Source organism: Micromys minutus (genome assembly GCF_963924665.1).
Source record: "Micromys minutus genome assembly, chromosome: 27".
NCBI lineage: Eukaryota > Metazoa > Chordata > Mammalia > Rodentia > Muridae > Micromys > Micromys minutus.
This window is the reverse complement of record NC_137962.1, coordinates 24110574-24130350: the sequence shown is the minus strand read 5'-3', so window position 1 is coordinate 24130350 and position 19777 is coordinate 24110574. Positions and strand designations below refer to the sequence as shown.

General features: G+C 47.0%; 1 protein-coding gene across 2 annotated transcripts in view; it reads left to right on the top strand.

The window, feature by feature from the left end:
* Positions 1-17878: 17878 nt before the first annotated feature.
* ARID2 (AT-rich interaction domain 2) overlaps positions 17879-19777 on the top strand; it is a 109012-nt gene continuing 107113 nt past the window's right edge. For both annotated transcript variants that reach the window (XM_080939382.1, XM_080939381.1), the window contains exons 1-3: positions 17879-18081; positions 18188-18281; positions 19351-19448. In XM_080939382.1, coding sequence (XP_080795508.1) covers positions 17990-18081; positions 18188-18281; positions 19351-19448 — 284 coding nt within the window. In that variant the 5' untranslated portion in view covers positions 17879-17989. The remainder of the gene's footprint in view (positions 18082-18187; positions 18282-19350; positions 19449-19777) is intronic.

Below are 19777 nucleotides of genomic sequence, written 5' to 3'. Positions count from 1 at the left end.
TTATAATAGTCTCTATTTAAAACATCCCGACTCTCCTCTTATTCCATGAATTTTTTTCCTCTGAGAAGTAATGCTTACTGCCATGTCAGTTACTTCTTTACTGTGTGATGAGGCACATGACCAAGGCCACTTACAAGAGGAGGGATCCAGAATGATGGGAGTCCTGTCAGCCGGCAGGCAGAGTAGCAGCTAAGGGTTCACATCTTAATCCAAAAACAGGGGTGGGGGTGTTGCACAGAAGGCATGGGTCTTTTGAAATCTCAAGCCTGGTCCTCAGTGACACACCTTCTCCAATGAGGTCCTTCCCAAACAATTACATAACTGTGGACCAAGTAGTCAACATACAAGCTTGCAGGGACCATCCTCACTCAAGCCTCCCTAGGTCTGAGCACACACATGCGTGGAGTGTGTGTGTGTGTGGATGCAAAGACATGGGAATGGAGACCAGAGGTTGAGGTCAGTACCCTCCTTGATCACTTTCCCCCTTATCTACTGAGGCAGGGAAGGGTCTCTCACTGAACAGAGTTCACCCCATATAGCTAGTCTAGGTACCAGCTTGCTCCCCAACTCTGGAAGGCTGAGATCACAGGGACACCACCACACTCACCTCACATTCCGAGTACTTTGCAAACTGAGAAATCACCTGGTCCTGATATTTAATTTTGGGAGGCCCAGCTCCGAATAATGATGTCATTGTTTGACACTATGAACTCAAAATACAGGGATAACAGATATCTATGTGTAGATTTCTTTTCCCCAAGAAACAGTTTTGAAAAGATTACTCTTACACTCATATCGTTTATAGAAAAAAAAGTTATTTTTAAATTCTAAACTACTCTCAATCCTAGGATATACTCTGAATAGTTTCCACTTCAAACAACACAGCACCATACCTAGGGTTTTCAAACAGCTCAACATTATGTATGAAAAAAATCTTATCCCACCTTTGGATAAATAAGGCTAGAATATAAAACTGCTCATTCAACATTTCAAAGTAAGCCAGTATTAAAGTTAACAAGATAAAGAATTTTTATTTTAGTTTTAGACAATTCTTGTGTATTTAGGTGCAATAATTACAAAAGAAAACAACTTCAGCACCAGGGTTTGGTCATATTGAAGAAAAATCTGAACTTGCTCACTATCTGCCAGAGCAAGTGAGAAATGTGTGAGTAACTGAAGTAACTGCCAGGCACAAGGGGGGCATTGCTCCGCCCACTGCCACCGTAACTGCCTGGCAGGGTACTCAGAACTAGGTTTGATGTTATTTTTATGGAAAAGTCACATGACCCATGACTGAATCTAGAGGCTCTTAGAGTCAACTAACTAATCTTAAATACCTTGAATCCCTGACATTTCTCATTACTGGTTGTACCCATGCCAACTATAAAATACATGTTTTTTCTTACACTTAAGGAACCACATGTGACCGACAGCTGTGGTTTACTTGTGCACACACACGATTGCTTCAGACCTGGCTCTAAATTCACAGGGAAAACATAATAGACTGACATCTACATTTCAAGCGAAACCTTAGCCTTATTTAAGTTTAAAGATACTTGAGATCTTCGTGTCTTACTAGTCCAGTTAGGGTCAACAGGAGTAAAACCAAAACGCCTTTAACACACACACACACACACACACACACACACACACACACACACACACACACGCTAATACAGGACACCGAAGAGGTCTGCACACTGTATTTAAAATCTCTTCTCACACAATCCAGCTGTTTCAGCAAACGCAGTATATCACAGAAAGGCTCCTTCACACATTTCTAATAAATAGCTTGATATTACTTTTGTACACTCTTGAGTAGAAGCTTCTTGGAGGTAGCCTGCAGTGGGCGTTGGATACATACATGAACAAGTATCAAATGAAACCACGAGAGGAAGGAAAGCAGCAGGCCTGTCCCACTTGCCGAGTGTAAGGCACACATCTGTAAAAAGTAATCTACTCATGTTACACAAGCCAGCTATGTTTAAAGAAAACATGAGTCAAAATTATCAACATAGCACACACACACATGTACTCACACAATGACAATATGGGTATGTGTATACACACTAGAAATTACACAAGCAAAAGAAAAAATGGCCAAGGGAACACACAACAAGTAATCAGTGGATACTACCACTTGATGGGAGGGGCAAGAGGAGACCTTGAAATATTTATACTGAACTTTCTATTAGAGGCGTGTATCCATGCAATTAGTGTGCCATAAATTAGTATGTCTCTGCTGTAACCCGAGACAAGAGAACACAAGACAGTTGCACAGAGCCAACTCACTTTCCAGGTCTAACCTGCTGTTGTCAGGACAACCACATTAGCCTCTCTTGATCTTACTTTCAAAGCAACTTAAAGGATTAAAACAGTGTGTGTGTGTGTGTGTGTGTGTGTGTGTGTGTGTGTGTGTGTGCTCGAGCACATGTGCACGCATGTGCCATGTGAGAGAGCAGTGGGGGCTGTGGAAGGGTGTCTACAAATATTAGTAGAACAGATCTATGGTATTAATCTTGTTCAGTCAGGTCTTCTGAACTTCATTTCTCACCATCTTTCCCCTCATCCTTTATTCCAGAAATGGAGCCTCATTTCCAGTGGCCGGCTCTGCTGCTGGCTTCTGGACATTCTGTGTGACAATCCACCTCCTACTTTCAACCTATGGCATGACACCAATTTTCAGCAGCTGTGCCTAAGTAACCGTTTACAAAGGCAGGCGATGCTCAGTCAGCACGGCGTCTGTCTGAAATGGTCTGCGGTAATGCCACCCTTTCCCATGCACCCGTGTGTGGAACGGGCAGCGCAGACTGCAGAACAGGTTGGGGACAGAACAGGAAATGCCGAGACTCTCACCCACATGGGAAAGAGGGCAAGTCTCAGACCAGGTCTAATAGTTTTCTGGCTTCTCTTTATCAAATGAGTGGGTACCCTACTGCCACGTCAAGGCCTTTCATATAGTAACAAAACACCTGGTTGTTTACAAGGCTGACTCACTGTGAATATCTTCTATCTTAAAACGCCTCCAAGAGGAGACACTGTAGTTTCTCTTAGGAAAACTTTAAATCTACCAGACTTTGTTCCAACTTGTCTTTTACATATTGAAGTCTCATAAAGCCTTACAAAAAGAAATATCTTAATAACATTTTCATACTTTCCTTTAAAGGTCATTCAAGAAGTAGTGTAATTCAGGTCCCTGGAACAGGAGTTAGAGTTGGTGGGTACTGGAAACGGAGCCCAAGTCCTCTTAAAAGAGCAGCCAGTGTTTTAAACCACTGAGCCACCTCTCATGTACATTATCTGTGTCCATCTTTGAACGGATTTGATGGCAGTATTCATTCCTGATTATATTTTCCTGCAATTCAACAATTCACTCATAATTTTTCTTTTCCTACTTTTCTTCCCCTTAGCATTTTCTTATAGTTTAAGGTCTTCAGTATTGATCTGATTGTCCAACTGGGATATATGAAACTATATGATCATCTTAAGAGCCCCTAAGTCTCTCCAATACCTGCATCTTCCTTTTACATTAGGAGAGATGGCAAAGCTCTCTGGGCCCTCTGTGTGCGCAGCGTACTCAGCACTGAGGTGGGGATGGGCGTACAAGGGTATTCCCTGAGACTGCACGAGCTGAGAGGACTGAGGTCACAGCAGACAGTTTAACAAACAGGTAAGCTTGAGAGAGAAAAAAAGCAGGTAAGAGTGAAGTGCTGCAAACCAGGCAGTTTTTATCTCTGAATCTTGTGACTCTAAATGTTTTTACAGCATAATGAAAAGACCCCGATTCTGGAGGGCTGGAAAGATGGCTCAGTGGTTAAGAACACTGGCAGGACTTCTGGAGGACTTGGATTCAATTTCCAGGACCCACACAGTGGCTCACAACCATCTCTAACTGGTTCCAGGGAACTGGGCATTGGGCACACAAAGATGCAGACATACGTGCAGGCCAAGTACTATATACACATACATAAAAACGCTACCCTTCTTAAGTATAAAATACATGCTTTTCCATAATAGTCAACTTCAAGCAAACAGAATTGGACACCCAAGGGTTATTAGGTTTATATCAACCTATTTCATGTTATAAATGTGTTTAGCATCATATTGGCTATCTGCAGTAATTATAAGGGATGTGCAGAGGCCATTCCAGTAGAGAAGGGGGTGCTTTTTTAGTTTTGGTATATTTAATTTTTAGAACTATCCAGGGCCCAGCTTTCCCCAGGAACATGCGTCCTATGAGGACGAGAATATTTAGGTTGCAGTAAGAGAATATTAAATGCCCTGATAAGTTTTATAGAAAATAGGTGGAGTTTTAATCTTCCTTTAACACTTATAAACAGATGAGAAACACCAACTTGATAATTTAAGAAACACACTCTCACATATGTCCCATGGCTCTGAAAACAACTTCTAACACTTTCACATTTTTAGAAACATATGAAAGACTGAACTTGTAAGTTCTTGAAGAATAATTTGAGGTGTGGGGGTTAAGGGCTGGGGAGCACAAACAGAAGAGTTCCAAAGTCACAACTATTTGAGGCTGTGAATTAGGCCTCAGAAGATCAAAACCTGTACCCAAATCTAAACAAAGATGATTCAAAACACATTTCACTAAAACCTGCCTTCTATGAGTAGCACGGGACAGCTCAGTTTGAGATAAATCTTGCTTACTAAGTTCTTATGCACAAAGGCAGGCGTTGCAAGCCCTTCCGTCCCATCAATACCATCCCTCTGCTACTCTGAAAGTTAAGACAGCACCTCGTCATGTCTTTCCTCTTGATGGCAACTAATAGAACTCCATCTTTATGCACTCAAACTAATAACAAAAAAGGAGGAAAAACCAAAACAAAACAGACTCTTCCCATTTCCCATAAAAGGAGCAGAGGCCCATTTTCTTTAAGGCAGCCCTTCCTATAGTCTGTCAAAGACCTCAATTTGATGTTCTCACAGCCTATGACAATGACACGATTTAAAGGACTGTAATTCTGGTTGGTTGCCTTAGCGGCTTTGTGGCCATGTTGATATTTAATATAATCAACTTATTTCTGAAAGTGTCTCTGACAAATTTATTAATAAGGAAGGAAGAAGAGTCAGCACGCATCTTTTCTTACAAATATAAATCATACATAGATACATGCAGTTTTGAGTCTATTTTTACATACATAAAGACTTAAGACTGTTTTGTTTCTTTTTTATAAATGACTTTATTATAAAGAACTTGCAAATAAAAGATATTTAGCTATATTAACACAGCCATTCAAACAAGCACTTGTCCAGAAGCGCACACTTCTCAGTGAACTGTTACACATTTGGAACAGTCATTCCGAAGCTGTGGAACTGGGATTTTATGCTTTAGACTACATTTTTACATACTTACCCATAACAAAGAAAAAGCAACCACCACCCCCAATTCATGACAGGATAAAAACTAGAAAAAAACAAACAAACAAACAAACAAACAAAAAAACAGCTCTGTACTCTTTCACCACCTATGTGTCACTTACCTGCATTCGGTTCTTGTCATCTAACACACCGGCCTCATTTCCTTACTACATACTCAGTCTACACGTGTACATTATAGGCCAGGATCCATATGAGGCAGAGACTGGGTGCTCTTGCATAACACAGTCTCAGTCCCCGAATTTACCAGCAAATTGTGTGACTTCACTCTTCTTCACAGTTCAGTAATATTCCATTTTATTTATGCACTCTACCATCTTCTTATTTAAGATAACTGCTATAATAAAAAACAAGTATTTGTGACCCCACTAAGCAGTGCTTCTCAACCCATGAGTTATGACCCTTTTGGGGGCTGAGAGACCCTTTATTAGGGGTGTTAGGACAGAGCCTGCAATTCAGATGTTTACAATTTATAACAGTAGCAAAATTACAGTTATGAAGCGACAATGAAATCATTTATGGTCGGGGTCACTACAACCTTAGGAACTGAAGGGGTCGCAGCATTAGGAAGGTTGAGAGCCACTTTGTGAGGGAACCTTCCTGTTCTCTCCAGATTCCTCCTCAGCAGTAGGAATTGCTGGGTTCATTTATGATTATCCTTGTCTCCTATCCAAAATCACAGGTGTCTCCTCAGGCTGTTGGGTTAGTTCTTGGTCACAAGCCGCTGTAACAATACTCACTTTTGGGGGAGCTAAAATGTCTGAGAGCCCTTCACATTTCCTCTGTTATTCTTACTAAGGCTGTGGCAGTTTTTGTATAAGCCAGGGTTGTTGCTCTTATCTCTACTAACCAACTGGCGTCCTCTGCTAACCCATCCAGATAGCATGCTTCTTCCAAATTAGGCTCCAACTAAACACAAGAGGACAGTGAGCATATAAAAATCACCTTATTTGCCCGTCCCCCCGTAACAATCCCGCTTAAATATCTAAGTACTGTTAATAAGAAGAAACTTTGGTAGCCTTGTGTACTTTCATAGGATGGCAGAAACAAACTTGGACTCTGACCAAGGATATTTGCAAAGTTTTTACTATAGGCTTGGAACAGCCTTTTGTCACTGAGAATCGATCAGGAATTTAGTGTGAAGAGATTATAGAGTCCTACAGGTTTATTTAAAGCCTTCGCCATATCTCTGTCTAAAAAACTATAAATTGTAACATCTAGTTGGGATTCTACTGAAATCGAAATTAATCATAATTAAATAATATGTGCTCCCCTATTATTTTACTCCACAGTTGGAAGTAGGGTATTTTAAAAGGAAATTCATTTCTTGCACACATGTGCACACACATGTACACATGCCAGGTTCCCAGGCCTCTCCTCAGTATGAAGACTTTCTGCCCTGACTCTGTGCTTTAAGATGTCATCTCATCTTTTGAGCGATTTGTGGGCAATCTAGAAACCCGTCGACATTCCCCACTAGAGTCACCAGATGAGAGGTCCGGTCTGCATGCAGTTCTGTCAGAGCTGAACCAGAGGGCTCCTAATCCTGGACAGCCTTGTGTGAAAGAGCCCAGCCCATGTTTTATACATGACCAACTAAGTTTCCAGACCTAGTTTCAGGCTAGTCCATCAAGCACCAACCACAATTTTAGCTTGCCTAACTACTGCAGGAAAGTCTGGTCTCCGCCATATTTGACAGTTCTTAGTAAGTGTACCCTGACTCTGCTTACACTCTTTGAGGCTGTCTACTTCTGAACCAAGTACTTTCTGCAAGGAACTTAGTCCCTTTCTTCTCAAAAAATGAATTCTTTCTTGAGATCTGTCACTGTACAAGAGAAAGCAGGACCATAGCTAGCTCTCTTTCCTAGGGGGAGCCTGGCAAACAGTCACCGCTGGACAGATGTGCATGGGCACTGTGCAAACAGAGGCTACTTCCTGCCACCTGCCTTAGGCTGCTGGAGATGCCCTGACAAGAGGACCACAGACTCAACACAACAGAAACCTGTTCTTCCCAGTGCTCAGGGCGTGGCAGTCCAAGATCAGAACAGTGATAGACTTAAGTCCGGGTAGAAACAATTTACCAGGCAGTCTTTTTGATGTGTAACTCATGAGGGAAGGGGTGAAACATCTGAGGCTCTTGTAGAAGGAAGGGCACTTATCACGAGCTCGGCTCCTGCAACTAAATTTTCCAAGGACATTTACATGCCCCCTAATAACATCACCTCTTTTACCAGCTTATGAACTGGGGAGGGACAGACACACAAGCATTCAGACCACAGTATCACCCTTGCCTTCCTGAGCATTCTGGGCTTGTTACCAAGCATCAATAAGTCTAAAACTGATTTTTAAAAAAGACCTATATTCCTAAATGTTGCTTATACTGTTGGCTACAGAATCTCAAGTTAGAACAATAATCTTGTAGAGCTGGACCTGCTATCACTTACCAAAAATCAATAAACGTAAAGGAGAGGCCCTTACCACCCCAGTACCTTTCCTGAACAGTGGGTGTCATGCTCAAACTGCTGCAAGCCAATCTTTTTATCCTCAGAACATGGCACTGGCCTCTCCAGGCAACATTTATGAAAACCACTGAAGGACCTGCCTTACACTTAGCACTGATGTCTCTGAGTTCTTGTCCGGTGCTCATGGGAGCTGAGCTGCTTCAGGTAGGCTGGCAGACTGATCTTAGGTGACTGCTCAGCTCCAGTCTTACAAAGCCACCTGTCTCATTTGCTAAGTCCCTGCTCACTGTAGCCATTTGCATTTGGCCTTTGTGCCCTCTTTGGGCAAAGAGGCATGGGGATCCGGAAGCTCCATGGATTGGGGCTACACTAGGAAACATCGTCAGCAAGGCAACAAAAGGGTTAATGTGGTGTTTAGTGTCTCTCTAGACCCGACTTCTGAGAGGACAGCCAACTCACTACCACCCTACCGACTTCAGTGCAGCCAGCTACAGAAGGAGGCTTGCTCACACTGACAAGGGCTAAGGCCCCTAATTACTATAAGGCCCAAACCAAACCAGACCAAACGAACCACTGAATGTTGTTTTTCCTATTTGCACCGGACCACAGCTCTGACCACAGGTCTATGGCCGCTGTCTTTTGGATATTCAGCAGTTAAGCTGTGTGGTACTATAGTGAGGTGAACACCGTTAACCTGTACGGACATGGCAGTCATATATGAAAGTGCAGGCTGTAGTCCTGACTCACAGGTTTTCCTAGAACACTAGAAAAGAAAGCTTTAATAAATAATGTCTATGCAGATTCTAAGAGAAACTGTTAGCTAAGAAGTCCTGCACTGAACAGTTAATAACTTTAAAAATTGTTCAATAATTCCTTAAAGATCTTTTGGTCTGGTTTTCCACAATTCCATTTTTATTTAGTAATTTTCTGTTACTTTCATGGATCAATGATTCTGCTTAAACATTTATATACTTTTCTTTAAATTACAAATGTTTTAGATAAATATATCACTGACACATTTACTTAACAGCTAATCTGATTCTAGAAACTAGATTTTATTAGGTAGACAGAAGGAACCTTTAGTAGAAAAAGGGTTTGGGAACTATGAGGCCTTCTGTACAATATTTACACTTTATGCATGAGCCCACAGTCTAAGTTAAGTCAAATATGTGAGCCTAAGTATTGGAATGGGAAAAAAAGACATGTTTACTTCCAAATGTGCCCTTCCTTCTTCAGCAGAAAGTGCACCAAGGGAGACATCTTTTTTCTGTTTTTGTTTTTCAAGATAAGGTTTCTTTGAATAATCCTGAATGTCCTGGAACTCAATCACAACAGGCTGGCCACAAACTCAGTGATCTGCTTGCCTGTGCCTTCAGAGGGCTGGCATCAAAGGTGAAAAATCTTAATGTTATATATAAGATATGGTAGATGCTAACTATCTCTATCTATAAATGCATGGGGTTGTTGATTTTAAGTATCAAGAATTATTCATGTAAGGATCTAAATACTCCCAAAGGGCACATCAAATTTCCACACTTAAACACATTTTAATGGTATGGTGGTGTACACCTGTAAGCCTAGCACGTAGGGATGATGACTACTTGTGCACTGTGTAAAAGTATCACCTGTCAACAAAGAGCTTCGTGGCCTATAGCAAAGGCAGGACCATCCTGAGGTGGAACATCGAGCAGGAATATAGGAACTCAGAAAATTTACTACCTGCACCCAGTATGAAACTGAGGAGAGGTAGCCAGCCACGTGGCAGATGTAGAATAATATAAATAGGTTAATCGAGTTACCGGACAGTTGGGGAACAAGCCTAGCTTAAGGCCTAGGCATTAATTCATAAATAGTCTCAAAACCAAACAAAAACTCCTAGGGGTATGGATTAGTGGCAGAGTGCTTGGCTACCAGGTAGGAAGCTCCAAGTTCAAGCCCCGGTGCCACAGAAAACAAAAACGCAAGAGTAATACATCAACAAGCCTGTGAACACCGATTCCCAACCCCACATCCCTAAAAGAAAAAAAAAAAAAAAAAAAAAAAAAAAAAACAACCCTTTACAAACTACTACCGATATAGCTATGCATAACCTAAATTTTTTCAAAACCTATTTTTCATGATGGTTCGTCCTTAAACGCTTTGACCTCCCTTGTAGTCCACCACCCACCCCAGAGGTAGTGGAAAAGAAAGAATATGGAGAAGTGGGCCTGTTTAGAAAGCTTTTTGGTGCAACTCCTGTTTGTGTTAAAAACCGTCAGTTCAGTTCCCAGGTCAGCAGCAGCTCGTGCACTTGCAAACACTTCAAGGATACACCAGCTCAGCAGTCAGGATGCAGGATACTGTGCCTCTCAGGGAAGCAAAGATCAGTGAACACTCGAGACCCACAGCTGTTGCACAACTAGCTGTTCCAGCCAGCCAAGCTCAGCCTCTGTCACTTTATATACTGTCACTGAGTCCTTTATATACTCTCCAAACATCACTGTCCTCCACGGGTCCTGCCTCAGCACATGAGTCTGTCTCAGAGGACATCACTCTGCCAATCAGCCAGGGTCCAGGGAAGCAGTAAGAAACTGCAGCACACCACCCAAGGTTTTTTGGTGTGTTTTTCTCTATGGAGTCTGGACAAATTCAATTCAACTATGCAGTGTAAGGCGGACCACTACAGGGGCATTGTTAGCAAAAAAATCCTTCATCACTCGCCCTTTCCCTTGCTTGCTTTAGTAGAACATCCTCTCTCCCGTGTCTGCTTCAGCCAAATGTTCTTTCATGAATCTGCCTTAGCCTTTCACCTGTGTCCACGTCTGGAAAACATTCCCTCACGTGTTTGCCCTGGGAAAAAGCCATCCAACTGATTGTGCAAAGAACCTGAAGTTCCCATGTGAACTACATTGTCAATCAAGGCAACTGACATTGCCCTGTAATCTAGCGACTGAGTAGCCGAGATCAGACTACAGAGGTCAAGGGTAGCCCAAACTATATAGTATGAGACCATGTTTAAAACAAAAAGGCTTCAACTGTACACTGGGCCACAGGCAATGCACAAAAACTTGATGAAAGATAAAAATATTTTGTGGATGAAGACTACAAAAGCAAATCTGGGTTAATGCTCCACTCCAACCACCAGGTTCTGCAGCAAACAGCAGCAGTCCTAACACACGCACTGGGACACTTTGTTGAATGACACCATACATTATGATAAAACGATACTCATTCATATGTGTCTTTAGACATACCCAGTTAGTCAAAGAATGAAATGAACGTTTCATTAGTGCAATCCTTTGTACAAGTATTTTCCAGAGGAATAACGACCAAAATAACAGCTTGGTTCCTGAAAAAATGAATTTCCAAGGCTATCACCAATACAAGTCTGCTAGTGTTAACTATTTCAACTTGGTAAACTAAGTGGCTTTCCTCAGCAGCTTCAAACCGCTTTTTTTGCAGGAGGTCAACAACATTTCAACAGACAATCTTGAGTGATCTCCGAAGCTTCTTATGTCCTTGTCTTTAGCAACAAGCAGCTTGGACTTTGTGCATGCTGTAACACACACCTTGTTTCACAAGGCTGGAGGACACGTCCAACTTAGACACAGACCGCACACTGTCTTAGCTTGGAAGAAACTGCTCTTTCAAGTCTTTGGAACTCCACACAGAGCACAAGAGCTGGGGATGGAAGAAGCCTATGTGCAGCAGATCCAACCGGATGGCTGTAGTCATGGCCCTACTAGTTGTGGTGGCCTCAGCTTAACAGAGCAGAAAAGTAACCAGGATCAGATAATGGCAGCATTAAAGGCAGAGTCGTTTCCATGGGGACAGAGTGAAGCCTCAAATACTCCAAAGAAAGAGCAGCTCTTTTTGTTTCCAGGGAAAGGGGGTCATCACTCAACTTACTGACTAATTATAAGACTGAGTAAAGAAAGGCCTTTAAATGGGGTTCAAGGAAACAGATGCTAGAAACAGAACTAACTCATCAATAATTACTGATGCTCCTGTGGGCATTTCGGCTAGGCTCCGCCCACTTACCTGCCAATAGCCAGGTGTGCCTGACTTGCTACAAAAGGGGCTGTTTGTCCGTCCTCTCTTCTCCCTTCTGTCTTACCCTCTTCCTCATCCCTCCCATCCCCCCACATGCTCATGGCTGGCCTCTACTCTCCTACTCTCTCGGTCTCTGCCTTTCTCTCAACTCCCTTCCCCATGCCCTGAATAAAGTCTAACCTGCACTATACTGCTGTGTGGGTGATACCTCAGCATGGGCCTGAAGAGGCACTTCCTTCCCCCACACCATACTGCACCTCCACCGAACACATCCCTGGTTTCTCTTTCTTTTTATAAAACAACACTACCTGCTATCATGATCAATATTGATAATAAAAGGGAGTTTGACTTAAGATTATCTTACAATACTATGAAATCCGAATTTGTGTTTACAGTAGACTTCACCAAGTTCCATTTTGATGCTACAGATGAATCAAGGTCTCTGAGAAACTGAAGAGTTAAAAAGATTCAATTATAAGTCAACATCACTCTAAGTCATGGAGTGAAAGAAAAACTACAGCTTCATGAAATCTATTACACAGCGTTGCGCGTCAGCTTAATTCCTGCTTTATTGTTTTGCCAATGTGATTGCCAAGTCCTTAAGCTTTACAGCCAGTCGAGAATTAAGTCTGCATTAAATACAAAATTAATACGTCTTCAGATTTAATTTTTTAAATTAATAGCAAAGTGTGACATAGAGGCAAGTCAATGTACCAAAAAATTGAAACAGAAGATAAAAATTCATTGAGACAATGCTCGATAGTGTGTAAGTCAAACAGCTACTGAACATTCCTCTGCTGTTCCCTTAAATAAAGTTAATTTTTACACTCTTATGGATCTGTGTTTATAAGAATATGATTCAAGTGCTTATTATGAACACGATATTTTTCGTAAACACTAACCCTGACTGTGAGCCCTCTGTTGACAAGATGCCACGATGCTATTTTATACAGAATTATACCCAACTGCCCCTAAAACACCTTTCATCTACCTTGTCTGTGACAGGGCCTCACAGTGGAGCTCACGCCTGTCTCGGGAACCTAGGCTGAGATGTCAGCCGAGAGCTACAGCACTGCCTGAAACTGAACTTCCAATGCAACTCCATGTTAAAAGATTCTGGTTAGGTGATGGAAATTAAGAACCCTCTTGTCTAAATACTATGGCCCTCCAAAGCGGAGTTATGAGGACCCAGTGCCGGACGCTGGCTCCTGGAGGGTCAGCTTCCTTCTCTCTCCACCTCTTAACCAGGTCAGGCATTCAATAGCTGCTGACTTAGTGGGTCTGTAATGTGTACTGACAATAAATCACCACTTGGCTTAATATATGTGCCCTCCCAAATGTAATGTTGTTGAATAGAATAAACAAAGTATTAAAATGCTAAACCATATAAGTAGTTTCAGTGACCCAAAAAAATAATTAAAAATGCATAAATGTATCACATTAAACTACTGAAAACATTTCAGGATTAGAAAAATATCTTAAACATCTAAGGCCAATGCCCTCTGCCGAAGCCCACGAGAATCCCCTCCAGGGTGTATCATCATAAGTGCGTACGATTTAATATTCTAATTACATCATTGCATTTTTCTAAATTGAAAATGACCATTTATTTTTCAATAAAATCAGTGTTTTTGTGTAAAGACTAACTATTTAGTGAAGATGAGCAGAAGTCTCCGGAAGCTTACCAGGTCCTTTTGTGTCAGATCACCTGGAACCCGTCGACTGATTCAAGAGCCTCCGTCCACATCAGCACCGCCCTACTGTAAAAAGCTGTCACTAATTCTGCCAAGACTCACCGTCATCAGGGAGAGGACACCTCTATTACTTGAAGTTGTAATCAAATTTCCAGACAAGTTGGCATACAGGTACTACTGCAGCAGATTTCAACAAAAGCAGCAAAGCCACAAAAGCATTCTCACGGCTAATAGTTCTTCACACCATCTTCAAAGAAATGCCAATCGCACTGCAAGAGCCTTGTCCAACCAACCAAATCAATCACGGCTGTAGACCTTACAGAAACCGAAAATCTAAAATTGAGTAGGCATGCCCAATTCCTCACTTAAGTTAATCTGCCCCTTGAAATTACAAGCCTGACATGCTTAATTTGAAATTGGGTCTGATTTTTTTTTTGACATGTTACTGAAAAGGAATTTTTATAATTCTCAATGAAGCGAGCGGATGGCATGGGACAAAGATCCACAAAGCAGGAATCTGACTGCGACCTTCAGTCACTATTAAAAAACACTTCACATTTCTCCCAGCAGAAAATCTTTGTCACATTTCTCAGCACAGTAAGCTATACTAAGGTTTGGACAGCTCACTCTTGCTATAATGGTTAAGGGAGTGATTTTCACTAATGGCTGAGGGCTCTGAGCTATACAGTACCGCACATCCAATGGGCAAGAGAACAGCTGTAGTAAAGCTGGCAGCCCATCTCTTCACATGTCTGCTGTGGGCTCCACCTGCTCTATGCTGCCCACTATTGGAAATGTATTATGGTAATAAGAAACGTGACACTATCCACTGGGGCTACCTCAGTACAAAAGCATGGCATATTCTCCGGCTGTTTGGGTGAGTGCTAAGATCCGGCATCCTTGCAGGAAATGAAGACTGATCAGTAGTAACTAAACAGTAAATATGAAAGACATCAGCAGGAACAGACCAGACCGGGAACTATGTTAGAGGTCCATGGGACAGCAGAAGTAATGGGGAGGGGCAGAAGATGGGATGTGGAATTTCAGTGAAGAGCAGTGTGCAGAAGGAAATGCGAGGGTGCTACCATAACATCTCAGCGAGCCACAGAACCATTCAAACACAATGGCTAATGCAACTGGAAGATGATACAGAAACTCGGATAATCCCCCTTAAGTCTTTCCTTTTCAAGCAAATAACCACTGATGGTTAATTTTAGTCTCATATCAAGCACCTCCCCCAATCTCAGGAAAATTAAACTGCTGAGTGATCTGATAACCTCAACTTTTAGGCTTGTTTCCACTTTAGACAGAGTATAGCCAAAGTGGTAAGAATTTAAGTTCTATAGCACCAGCATACGTAGAACTCCATTTTGAGGATTACACATCTACAGAGAGCGATCCTAGAATTCCTGGAAAAGGTTAGATTCCCTCCAAGCCCTTAGCCTTTGATATTTGCTCTGAAGACCAAAATGGCTAAGTAGGTACGCGTGTGTGGATACTTGCACACACATAGCATTCGCTGCCTTCGAATTGTCAACCTGCCCCTTGTAAGTGCCAACATGTCATCCCTCCATTCTGCTCCTGGACCAGAAAATTAAAGCCAAGCAGGCCTGCCCAGTGCAAGACGGGGGTAGAAGGACGTTCCGACGTCCACTTAGAGACATCAACAACATACAGTCCCAGGTTGGGCTCCGACGGCTTAAATGTCAGGGCTCGTGCGGCCTCCGTCCCCGCGGTGCACGCGGCAGCAGAGCGCGGCTGCCGGGTCCCCCGGGCGAGCGCGCACGAGGGCGACAGGCCGGCTCACACCTTACTACAGCTGCCCCCCGGTCCTCGGCCCTCCGGATGCCGGCCGGCTGTCACCCCGCCGCGAGTCCCCGGAGCGGCCGGCCGCAGCCCCCCGCAAGGCTACCCTGGCCGGCGCGCGCGGCCTCGGAGGCTTCGCTCGCAGAAGACGGAAGGGCGCGGGAAGCGCCGGGCGGCCGCCGACGTCGCGCAACGCGGTCCCCGCGGGCTCCGTTCCCTGACGCGGGGCTTCCCAGTCGGATGCGTCCTCGGCGGAGGTATTCCATGCCGACGGATCTCTCGCCTCGCACAAAATGGGGACGGGGGAGCGGCCGCCGCCGGATCCATGGGCGCCGCCATTTTGTGAGGCGCGGCGGAGCTCGGCTGTGTGTAATGGTTGAAGAGAGTGACCCCCCTCTAGGGAATCCCCGGCGCTGACGGTTACGCAAGGGGCCGTGCGCAAGTGCGGCGCGCAGGGAACCCGCACAGCCCGGCCGGCCGGCCCGCCGCGCTCGCCACTGCCCTTGAGGCGGCGGGGGAAGGGGCCGCCGGCCCCGCCCGGCCCTCCCCGCTCGCCCGCTCGCGCGCCGCGCCTCGCCTCAGGCCGGGCCGGCTTCTCCTCCTCCACGGCCAGGGTCTCCGCCCCTCACAGGCTTGCGAGGCACTCACTGGTCCTCGGGTGTCAGGAATTTCCTAGCCACACCTTATCCCGACCCCGTGGAAGACATAAACTTTACTTGGGAAATAAACCCGTTTCCTAGAGTGAGTACCGGAAGCACGCTCGGCTGTATTACATAATTCTCTTTTTTTTTTTCCCTCTTCCTCCCTCCCCGTCACCCGATAGGTGCTCCCATCGGAAAAGACTACCTGAAATAACCCATCCAGACTCTTACTATCCTGTGACCTTGGGCTAATGACTTTGCCAGTAGTGGCTGTCTCTAAAATGGGAATCCTGCTCCACCGAAGGGGAGGCAGGATGCTCCACATTTGTAGACCGGGGAGGACCCCAACACCCCGGTAAATGCAAATTCAAGTGGTACCTTTTTATTTTTTTAAAAAAAAATTTGAATTCCCTCTTTACACGTTTTTTTTTTTTTTAATCACCACAGAAAACCGAAAGGGGAAACATTTTGCCCTCTTTTTCCTTCAGATACTAGTGCAAAAAAGAAAAAAAAAACATTATCAATGTTATTCTCAAAAGTTGGGAGGTTATTCCCCAACAGGCGCGATTACCGTTTGCCTACCTCCTCGTGTTCGGTGCACCAAACCGACCAAAAAATAAAAATAAAAAAAAAAAAAAAAGGGAGGACGAATGAAAAGCCTTACTCTATCTCCACAAAAGTAGGGCAGGCAGGCAGTTCCCAGCGTATTTGATCCTACACTTTGTCAAGTGAGTTTACGGCCCCATCATGGGCCATGTGCTCGTCCGGCTTCATTCTAGCACGAAGCCCAGAGGCCGACGCCTCCTGCCAGAAACGTCTCCAGAGGGGGCGAGCCGACTTCTCCCGGGCCGCCGTGCGAGCCTCCGCGTGGCTGGAGGCCGGGCGGGCGCCGCCGGGGACGCGAACATCGCCTCCACCCCTAACCCCGGAACAACCGGTAGTGGCCGTTTCCCCGCGCCGCCCCCCTTTCCGCCCGCTTTGTGTGCGTGTGAAATGTGCTGCACATTGCAGATGAACCCTAAGCCGGGCGAGCCGAGTCTATTGTTCCCCGCGAGGAGCCGCCGCGACCGTGTGGAGCCAGGCGCAGTGCCGCGGCCGGCCCTCGGGGGGCGCTGTGCGGCGCTGGCGGCCCGGCCGTGGCGGCGGCAGAGAAGGGAGGCTGGCGGGCAGGCAGGCCGGCGGGCGGCGCGCAGCGGCTCGGCTGCCGCCGGAGCCTGTGCCCGGGGACTCCCGGGCCGCCGCCGCCTCCGCCGCCGCGCGTGAATGTGTGCGAGGGCCCCGCGGAGCCGCGGCCCGGATCCACGCTGTCACCCCGCTCTCCACAAGCCACCACACAGACCTCCCCCTCCCCACGCGGCCCCGCCTGCCCCGGCCCCGCCGCGCCGCCACCACCACCACCACCGCCGCCGCCGCCGCCGCCGAAACTCCCAGGCCTGCGGCCGCCCGGGCCCCCTCGCCTCCGCTCGCCCGGCCCCCGGCCCCCGGCCGGCTCGTGCGCCCCCGGCCGCAGCACCATGTTGAATCGCGTCCCCGGGCCGAGCCGCCAGGGCCGGCGGCGCTGAGAGGCGGCCAGAGCCGGGCCGCGGGAGGCGGCGAGGCAGGGTGGGGGCCGCGTTCGCCCCGCGGCTCCGCGCCCGGCCGCCCGTCGCCTGCCCCTCTAGTTTCGCTCCCGTTTCTTTAAACTTTTGTAGAAATTCCCCTCCCTCCGGCCCTGCGCTCCCCCTGGCCTCCAGCTCCCTCCTTCCCCTCCTCCTCGCCTCCTCCCCCTCCCTCCTCCCTCCCTGCGCCGCCGCCGCCGCCGCCGCCGCCGCCGCCGCCACCACCGCCGGCCCATGACTGAGCCCCGCCACCGCCGGCCGAGGAATGGGCTCCGGGCGCTGGTAGGGAGCGCGGGGAGCGGGGGCCGCGTTTGAACCGCGATCTGGGTTTTCGGGAGACCTCCTTTGGCAAAATAATGGCAAACTCGACGGGGAAGGCGCCTCCGGACGAGCGGAGGAAGGGACTGGCTTTCCTGGACGAGCTGCGGCAGTTCCACCACAGCAGAGGGTGAGAGCAGGACCGGGGGGGCAGCACCGGGGCGAGCCGGGGCGAACGGGGCCCGCGGCGGGCGCGGGGTCCCGGTGACAAGTGCGGGGCTTTCTGTCGCCCGCAGGTCGCCGTTTAAGAAGATCCCTGCGGTGGGTGGGAAGGAGCTGGATCTTCACGGGCTCTACACCAGAGTCACTACTTTAGGCGGATTCGCGAAGGTGAGTGGAAGTTTTAATTTGTATTTCCCTCTCGCTGGCCTGCTCGGAAAAAGTCTGCTCCGGCCCGGGAGCCGGCGCCCGGGGGCCGGGGTGGGGGGGTGGGGGGGGACGGTCGGCGGGGCACACGGCGTTCTCGGCGCTCGCAGCCGGTGGCACGGAGGCGGCCGGCGGCGGGGCTGTTTTCGGCCTGGTGGCTCGCGTGCGCGCGGCGGGCGCGGGGCTGGGCGGGCGGTGCGGCCCGGCGGCGGGGAGCGCCCTGCCCGGTGTCCGGCCGGCCCCGCGGGGTCTGAGCCGCGCGGCGGGGAGCGCGGGCGAGCGGAGTGCCGGCCCGCCCGCCCGCCGAGCCCCGCGCCCGCCCGCCCGCCCGCGAGTCAGCGCCGCCGCCGCCGCCGCCGCTGCCGCTCTAGCACAGGCGGAGACACAGAGACACACAGACTCTGAGCAGTTTTCGTGCAACTCAAAATTAGCGCGGGCAGGTTTAACATCGATAATCGGCTGCGAAATGATCCCGGCGGCCGGGGGCACAGCCTCGGCCCGCTCGCCCTGGCTTTCTACAGCTAACAAAAGAAAGCAGGACCTGTCTGCAAATAGCCATCTTAGGCTTCAAGGCTAGGCAGAAGCTGTAGGCCTCAAAGAAGGGCCTATGGAGATGGATAGATCAGGGAGAGGGATCGGAGTCGGCCCCCGGCCCCGGCCCCCCCAGAGCCCGCGGACGTCGCTGTCCGGAGCAGTATTGATCCTTTTGAACTTTTTTTTTTTTTTCTTTAGTGTAAACGGACCGCGTTGAGATTTAAAAGGGGGCGACAGAGGGACTTGCGATTGGTTATTGTCCGGGCTTCAAAAACAAAACAAACCCACCAACCCCCCCCCCCCCCAAAACAAAACAAGTGCTGCTAAATACAGGGCTTTCTGGTGAAAACAGTGATTCAAGCAGCCCTGGCTTAGCAACTCTTGTGAATCGACCCCAGGTAGCTACAGATCTCTGCAGAAGGGGCATTTAGCTTCCAAGTTAGGGTAGGTTTTTCTTGGATTGGGCACTTTCAGACAAGTGTGCCTGTGTTTTTAACAGGTTTCTGAGAAGAATCAGTGGGGAGAAATTGTTGAAGAGTTCAACTTTCCCAGAAGTTGTTCTAACGCTGCCTTTGCTTTAAAGCAGTATTACTTGCGGTGAGTAGCGGTGACTTTCCCACAGTATTTGGAAACCAGGGACTTAGGGGCGACTAAGGCAAACCTGCGCTCTAAACAGTTTACCATCCCTTGTTAATTTCAGTCTGAGAAGCATTTGCTGTCAATAAAGTGAGATGGTAGGGGCTGAAGTTTTCCTCAGGTTAAAATCCAGTCATTTATATTTTTCATACGAAGTCTTTACAGGTGACACCCCATTTTTCTATCTTGTAAACATTCGTTTGTGACATTGTTATTGGCTGCTGGATAGCCACTGAGGGCCAGAAAAGAAGGTGCTTAGTAAAGACTCGGGATACTTAATGAAACTTTGT